Here is an 8,979-nt window from a genome sequence, read left to right on the forward strand (position 1 = left end):
CTCGGTTTGTGTTCGAGAAGGAGTGCATGCTTGAAGATAGAAGATTGAAGATTACAAGACACGTGTTTGAAGCTAAAGAGATGAAGCTACTGCCAAGGGGGAGTCTGTTGGTGCATGATGTCAGTAGTTCAGTGTCGAGTGTCTGTAATCGTGTTTGTTAGATTTGAGTTTGTATGTAAGCGAAGTTGCTAACAAGTTCGCTGATATAGGCGAACTTGTTAGACAAGCGAAGTTAGTGACAACTTCGCCTGAACATACCAGGCGAAGTTGTCGTGTCTATATAAGCATTTGTATACGGCTTATTAAATATAGTTGATAGATTAACAGTTTGTGTATTCGAGTCAGAGAGTTTTGTATCCGGTGATCATTGTATCACGTGTTTACGGTTGGAATACAACGTGTGTTTGGTTATCGTATCGTGTGTTAGCTCGTGTTGTTTTCTATACTCATAACGTCTTACGTAGGGATTCCGCACCTGCGTAGTACGCGATATCTCGTGTAGATCCGGCTGGGAACCTACAGTGTATCGAAGAACCTGAAATTCAAGAGGTGCTCAAAGACTTTCACGAGGGTGATTGTGGTAATCACACTGGAGGCAGAGCCTTATTCTCTAGAATTCTATGAACATGATACTTCTGGCCAACCATGAAGAAATATGCCATGGAATTTTCATAGAAGTGTGATGCTTGTCAAAGACATGGCAACATTTTTCACCAACCAGCGGAACCTATGTATCCTATATCCTCATCATAGCTTTTCATGAAGTGGTGCATGGATATTGTGGGTAAACTACCTAAAGCGCTAGGAGGAAAAGTGTTCATGCTTGCAATGACTGATTACTTTTCAAAGTGGATAGAAGCAAAAGCTTTTGTTCAAGTCCGTGAAAAAGAGGTAATATCCTTCATTAAAATAAATATTATTACTAGATTTGGTATCCCTTCAAAAATTATTTGTGACAATGGTTCCCAGTTTATCGGGAAAAGAACCACTAACTTTTGTGATAGTTGAGGCATCAAGATGATCATTTCTACACTAGTTCACCCTCAAGCCAATGGTCAAGCAGAATCAAGCAACAAGATTATCATCAACAACTTGAAGAAGAAACTAGGATCCGAGAAAGGCAAGTGGGCAGAGGAACTTCTTTATGTTCTTTGGGCTGATAGAACAACACCAAAGAATACAACAGGTCAAACACCCTTCTCATTGTTGTTTGGATCAGAAGCTGTAATCCCTACAAAAATGGTGGTTCCTACTGCTAGAACAAGCATCCGTGATCCTAAGGCCAATAATGAAATCATTCTCGAAGACCTAGGCACTGTTGAAGAACTTAGAGACGTAGCCAAGATCAGAATGGCAGCATATCTACAAAGGGTAGCTGGGGTATACAACAAGAGTATCAATATTCGAAGATTCCAAGAAGGAGATCTAGTTTTGAGGAAAGCCTTCCAAAATACAACTAATCCCGCAGATGGAAAATTAGCACCTAAATAGGAAGGCCCCTACCTAATTGAGTCAAAGGCAGGAAAGGGGGTATATCGTTTGCTTACTATGGAAAGCAACAGGTTACCAAGAGCATGGAATGCTATCCATCTCAAGAAGTATTTTTTCTGATCGGGATCAAGTATCCTTAGAGGATCAAGTATCCTTAAAGGATCAAGGATCCTGAGATTGGTAATATTCATCTAATCACTTGTTCATTTCATATTCATATTATTAACCTAAGGATAATATATTCTTGATGTTTATCTTTTCCAAGTTTTAAGTAACAATGCAGATTTCAATAAGATGTTCAATATCTAAGAGGTTGGCCACCTCTCCCTCACGCTTAAGGTACACTGCTGTTTTCTTTGGCCGTTTCTACACTCTCGCCTGGAACGCACATTATCCAACGTATAGTCTTGGGCAGCGGAACCAGTACACGCTTAGTGGCTGACAATTTCGTTGCTTTCGGCTATATGGAGGATCCTACGAATTATGGTAGACGTACCATACCCCCGGTTTATAACATTTTCATGTTATCTTAAGACAAAGGTTTCTAACACTTTCATGTTAGCTAAGGTCTTGGCGTTTTCACGTCACCTACATTTGGGCTAAATCCCGGAATAGGCGAGTCCCCAGTTTAACACCAGTTTATTTGGGCTTGTCCCCAGTTTAACACCAGTTTATTTGGGCTTGTCCCTAGTTTTTTTGGCTTGTCCCCAGGTTATTTGGGTTTGTCCCCAGTTCGGGTTTAATCCCATTTAATATCATAACTTATTTGCATCATGTATCCTAAGTTCAATTACAAGGATCACAGAAGGATCAACATCTATGGTAACCTAGGTCTAATTAGACCGTATGGTATGGTTTCAATTTAACAATTTATAGTTATTCGATTTTGGTTTATATATTTATAGATATAAGGATCCAGTATTCTTAATTTGTTTTCGTAAGGATAATGTATCCCTGAAACTTTATTTCAAAATTACTAAAAAATCTAAGACTATAACAGAAATATTTCGGAATAATAAACAGTCAACAAGTAGTTAAAAGATGTTATTTATTAAACTTACCTAAAATTACCAAAAGTTTTAACCCGGAATTCACCATTTAAACATGGACCATCCACCCAGGTTAAAGTAAGTTGTTACTAATTGTTCATCCAAGTGCAGGAAAATAAAGACAGGGGCATCAAAGGCTTCATCCCCACAAATAGAGGATCCCTCCACCTTTGCTACCCCTGAAGATTGTCTTAAGGATCATAGATCCTTTACCCTAGATTACTATTGTCTTAAGTACACAACCATAATATCCTTAAAAACACTAACAAGCAAGTAAAAAACGGGCTCTAGCCTTGTCTATCTTATCCTTCATTGCATGTCTTAGCAGCTTCCTCATCGACTGCTGCTTCCTTTCCTCACCCATCTCACTTGCATCCTTCACACCACTAGTTCAAGCTTCACCTTCCTCTGCAACCTTGTTCTCTTTTCCAGCATCCTCCTCTTGCTCTACCACACCGAGCCTAGCTAAAGACTATTTCCATTAATCCACTTCCCGGTTAGCCCTGTCAAAAGAAGGATCATTCGCCTCAGACACAAACTGGATCCTTGCTTGCAGAATCAGCTTTGTCGCAGACATCTTAGCTTCCTCAGTAGCCGCCTTGATCCCATCCTTCATCTTCATTTCCATAGCGAGAACTTGTGAGTCATCTTGTTTCTTCTCTTTAGTGACCTTGGCGATCAGCTTATCCTTGGCAGCAGCAAGAGTCCTCATCCCTGACAAAGTATCCTCAAGGTCCTTGATGACTGATCCGTAGTAAGATTGGAAACTTGGACGCCATACAAGACACAAGGTTGGGATCAGCAACAATTATCTAACGAGATTAACAAGAAGAATAAAGGATCCTTACGTGGGTAACCACCTCATGAAGCTGCTTCTCGACTTCCTGGACTTCAGTTTGAGGTTCTGGTAACTTCCTCTTCTTCCCGGACTGAGTCTTAGCTCTGGTAGTCACAGTGTGAGGACTATGAGCTGTGGTGGACTTGGAAGGTTCCTTCTTGACTGTCTTTGGAAAAATCAAGTGGTCAATATCATCAAGAGAGAATTAGGCAACAAGTTTGCTAGCAGACTTGGGCATCTCTTCAAACACAACAAAACATATATGTTTTCATTTTTTATAACAAAATTAATATCTTTATCTATATAAAATTACTTACTTGACATATTACAGTGAAGTGAGATGTTTGATTGTTCAGTTTCTGAATTAGAATCAAGGATCCTGACTTTGATAGTCCGGCTTGTGGGGCTCAGTGCAAGGAATGCAGCTACTCTCTTCTTGGTTCCTAGAAGCTCAGCCAGCTTTGCGAAGTTATAAACTGCAGAAAAGAAAAGCAAGTCAGCATTAAAGTTTCAACCTCTATTAAAAAATGCCGAAATTACAATGATCCTACCCCTCCTAATCCATCTACTCGCAATGTATTTCCCTTCGGAATCGATTCCCGTCTAACGAAGAAATATTGGCTTTTCCAATAAGAGCCATTTTGGTTTACTTTATCAAGAGGTATCGGTTGGTGAGGCTTGGATTTGAACAGAAATCGGCTGGAACCGTGAGTGTATAGAGAATACAGGTATGAAAGTTCGAAGAGTCCGAAATCTAGGTCATGGTCGGCTATGATTTCTTCAAGGGTCAACAAGGCTCGCCAAATCATTGGCAAGCCTTGGATGTAGCTAATGCCGGTAAGGGTGAAGAATCGTTGGGTAAAGTCTGGGAATGGATATGAATAGCCGAGTAAGAAAGGACAAGCTGGAAACAAACCCATACTTTTGATTATATATCGCTTGGGGTAGAAGAGCCATAAGGTCTGAATATGGTGCCGGAAAGAAACAAGGATGCTATCTGATCTATTTCAGGGTCGGTAAATTTACAAATTTCCGACGAAGAGTTTTGCAATAAACCTTGACTTTTCATATCTTCGTCCATATGGCTGGACGAATTAGAGAAACAACTATCGGTTGACATCAGATGACACAGAATATAAAAGAAATGAAGGGAGAAAGGATTACCTAATCTATAGAGGATTGTAGATGAGAAGGTTCCGGAATGAAGAGAATAAGAAGGAAACCGAGGTTTTATCTTTGATCCCTAAGTTTGTTAATCATTTTTAACTTTAACCCCTATTTGTGTCTTTTCATCTGATTTTTTTGCAGATTTTGAAATTTGAATGCAATTTGACAGCTGTAATCTTATCACCAACTGCCAAATTGGGGGCAATTGTTAGGTCACAAATAATCAAGTACTGAGGATATGTTATTCTTGAAGACGTTTCTGGATCAATTATCCTTCTGAAGAGTTCCAGAGTTGTGTCAGGATCAAGGATCCTTAGTAATTGGTATTTCTAACGATTGTTTCTTATGTGTAGGTTAATATTTGATAAGTGTAACGGCTATAAGACCTAGTCTACCTGATATCTCGCTACTGGACTTGTTCAGCACCTGGTCAAAATGTGTGGATGAAGATAGTGGGAAGGTGGCGGATTAATAGGACACTTTGTTATTTGTTATTTTTTGTTTATATTGAGCTTATGATCAATTAGGTCAACACTGCACGTTCATTTACACTACTAAGAACTCTCTCTAGCAGTTCACACACACTTAGCAATCTTGTAATCATTGATCATAATCTCCACCATTTTTAACCCGATTTTTATTAATTAATTGGTGATAGACGATTTGTCATCACCCGAGGTTTTTATGCCGGCGATCCTCAAAAGATCAAGGGCTTTTCCTCGTATAAATCTCTGTATTCGTCGACATATTACATATACAATCACAAACACCAAGTCCCACAATTACGAATTTGGTTACATTATCCTTAGTTGATTTTTGACCAAAACAATACCTGAACAATATAAATTTTATATTAATGATGGATCAACTGTATCAACAGATTCAAAGCTTTAACCCATCAATAAGCTGTGTGTTTTAGGATCAAGGCAATGCTCCAAGAGAAAGTACTATCACACATAATACTGCAAGCAATTTTAATATCCCATTGATAAAATAAAACAAATCAGTCACCCAAATATTAAAGTTAATAAGATTTTTTTACTTGAAATTATGCATAGGTTGTTCAGTATATGATTAATACTACCACCTAAAACATGATGTACAATACAAACCTCAGAAAGTATTTCCGTCGGAACCGCCTACACAACTACCATGCATCTGAAAAACACAAAAGATTTATTAAAAATGAAAACAATTATAATGCTACTGCAAATTAGATTAGCTAAGAGACATGCTTACATCATCAAGACCACCAAGATAGTTGCAGATCTGCACAGCAATATCATCACCATTTGTGAGGTGCATTTATTCAAATATGTAGCAAATATTCCATCATTAGGTATATATAATTATTTAAAAAAAAGTAATAATAGTAGAATGAAACATAAAAATTTACATGGAAAATTGTGTTCTGAAAGGTGCAGATTAATGAATTCCTAGGTGCTCATTGCAACCCTAATTCAAGAAATAAAAACACAAATCAAAGCATTAACTTAAGATCAAATCAAAATTATGCTAAATCATAAGATGGTGATGTGGGCCCAAGTGTAGAAGACCGGGCCATGATGTTTTTGGAGGCCCAAGATCGCGCTTCAAACGGGGCTGCATGGAAATGGGTGTCTGGGGAAGGAATACAGGTAGACGAGTCTAAAGTTGCAGCCATTAAGCAGTGGCCAACCCCAAACTCAGTAACTGAAGTACGAAGTTTCCATGGTCTTGTTTCATTCTATGGGATATTCATACGAAATTTCAGTTCCATCATGGCACCAGTGACAGACTGTATGAAAGGGAAGACCTTTATGTGGAGTGAAGATGTCGAGTCAGCTTTTTAGTTAATCAAAGAGAAACTTAAAATGGCACCGATTCTAGTATTACCATACTTTTCTCAAGCTTTTGAGCTACATACATATGCCTCACAGGGTGGAATTGGGGCAATTCTAAGTCAAGGGGGGGCGGCCTGTTGCCTATTTCAGTGAAAAGTTGACAGGTGCTAAGCTTCGTCATAGCACTTATGATATTGAGTTTTATGCAGTGGTCCAGGCTGTGAAACATTGGCGTCACTAATTGTTCCATAAGGAGTTTGTTCTTTTTACAGATCATGATTCCTTGAGGCATATTCGTAGTCAGGACAAGGTGTCTCATAAGCACGCAAGGTGGATGGCTTTCTTGGAAAAAATTACTTTTGTAGTGAAACACAAGTCTAGGGTTTCAAATCGGGTGGCAGATGCTTTGAGTAGGAGGAGTAATTTGCTTGTTACGATGAGGGTTGGTGTGCCAGGTGTAGACACCTTCATGGAGCAGCTAATGGTGGACCCTTATTTTTCTGTTGTTTTGCAGGATATGCAATCTTGGAAGAGGTCAGATTTTCTAGTGCATAACGGTTTCCTTTTCAAGAGAAATCAATTGTGTATTCCAGATTCAAGTCTTCGTCTTCAAATCATTCAAGAGTTGCATGGTGAAGGGCATGTTGGAAGGGACCGTACTTTACAATAGGTGCAAGTTTCCTACTTTTGGCCTACTATGCGCAAGGAAGTAGACCGGTTTGTCAAGCGTTGTAGGGTCTGTCAAGTGTCAAAGGAAACAGCTACTAATGTTGGACTATATATGCCTTTTCCCGTTCCTTCGCAACCTTGGGTTGATATTAGCATGGATTTCGTGTTGGGACTACCACGTACTCAGCGTGGTCATGATTCAATCTTTGTTGTTGTTGATTGGTTTTCCAAAATGGCTCACTTTGTTTCTTGTAAGAAGACGACATATGCAATTAATGTAGCTCAATTGTTCTTTCGAGATATCTACTGGTTGCATGGGTTACCAACTTCAATTGTGTCTGACCGGGACACTCGTTTTCTAAATCATTTTTGGCGTAGTCTTGTGGAAGATGGTGAATACTCAGATTAATTTCAATAGTGCCTACCACCCTCAGACAGATGGGCAGACAGAAGTGGTTAATCGTTCACATGGAAATTTACTACGGTGCCATGTTGGTGATCAAAAACTATGTCAAGCTGAGTTTGGTCATAATCATGTTGTCAATCGAAGTACCGGGTTTAGTCCATTTCAAGTGGTTTATTCTGCTCATTCACGGGGACCCCTTGACCTGATGTCACTTCCAGTTCCTGGTTCTGTCCCTAAGAAGGTGAAAGATTTTGTTGAAGGTCTACATGAGATTCATAAAGATGTGAATGACAACCTGGTTTGAGCCAATTCAAAGTACAAGCAGGAGGCTGATCAAAAGTGATGACATGTTGGTTTTGGAGAAGGTGATTTTGTTTGATATGTTTTGACAAAAGATCGTTTTTCTGTTGGGGAATACAACAAACTATCAGCTACGAAGATTAGGCCCATGAAAATTATGGAGAAGATAAACTCGAATGCTTATCGTCTAAAGTTGCCGAGTCACATTCGTTCTCTGATGTTTTTAATGTTAAACACTTACTCCCTTATTATTGGGACACTTCTGATGATGAGGGTGCTACTAATTCTAGGTCGAAATAAGTCGAATTTTGTCTATCCAGGGGGGGAATGATGTGGGCCAAAGTGTAGAAAACAGGGCCATAATGTTTCTGGAGGCCAAAGATCGTGCTTCAAAAGTGGCTGCATGGAAATGGGCTTAACTTGGGCTACGGGCCTCCGTTTCAAGCGTGCTACCATTCAAAACGACCGTTGGAACGTGGGCCACGTTGTGATAACCATCCATAGGTGGGTTATCCCTTTTATTTTTCATAAATAAGGCTTCTAGATACACTTTTGGGCTACTTTTGGGTTTTTCGTCTACTTTTTGGTCGAATTTGGGGGTTTGGGAAAGGATCTTCACGGGTATTCCAAGAATCAACATGATTAGCCTTCAGATTCTCATCGTACGCTGCATCAGATGGTAAATAATCAAAATGAAAATACAACAAAGACTGGTGCTGAAGATTACCAGGGGTTCTGACAACCCAATGCTGGTGAGTCATTTTGGGTTTGGTAGCCTTTTTGCAATACGTGAGACATTGAACCATTGTTTGATAGACGGTTCTTTTTCGCGGCGAGAATGAAGAATCAAAAAGGAAGAAAGAATTTATTTAGATAAATGGTTCCCTAATCGTCTCACTTCGAAAGTCAATCGACTATGCACCAATTCAATCGAGATGTATCATCAACACCATCACAGATCCCTTAAACTCTAATGCGTATACCGCCATCCTCATCATCAGATCGAAAGCTTGACTTTAATGGTGAAGATAAAGAGAGAAAATGAGAAGAAATTGTTTTGTGTATAGAATATAGCAGGCTGGCAGGCAGAGATCTCAAGTATCGTGCCTTGGTGGAATGCCATTGGAAGGCTTGGACGGATAGCAACACGCAAGCATAAAATAGATGGGAGTCAAAACACGTGTAACACAATGCAGTTAGTGTATGTACTATAAGCTTAGATATAAGTACGTTTTA

General features: G+C 39.3%; 1 protein-coding gene across 1 annotated transcript; it reads left to right on the top strand.

Annotated features, from left to right (window-relative positions):
• The first annotated feature begins 6,107 nt into the window (after nucleotides 1–6,107).
• LOC143575507 (uncharacterized) lies at nucleotides 6,108–7,038 on the top strand. The gene is made up of 2 exons (XM_077059863.1): nucleotides 6,108–6,324; nucleotides 6,641–7,038. The coding sequence occupies exons 1-2, from the start codon at nucleotides 6,108–6,110 to the stop codon at nucleotides 7,036–7,038; spliced, it is 615 nt and encodes a 204-aa protein (XP_076915978.1).
• The last annotated feature ends 1,941 nt before the right edge of the window (nucleotides 7,039–8,979 follow it).

This window comes from Bidens hawaiensis, unplaced genomic scaffold, assembly GCF_021521415.1.
Source record: "Bidens hawaiensis isolate Kalapana, Puna unplaced genomic scaffold, B.hawaiensis_p1.1 tig00027526_1, whole genome shotgun sequence".
Lineage (NCBI taxonomy): Eukaryota > Viridiplantae > Streptophyta > Magnoliopsida > Asterales > Asteraceae > Bidens > Bidens hawaiensis.

Coding starts and splice junctions, on each gene's coding strand:
- LOC143575507 (XM_077059863.1), top strand. CDS start 6,108: ATGATGTTTTTGGAGGCCCAAGATCGCGCTTCAAACGGGGCTGCATGG. Junction 6,325..6,640: donor CATGGCACCAGTGACAGACT/GTATGAAAGGGA, acceptor TTCTTTTTACAG/ATCATGATTCCTTGAGGCAT.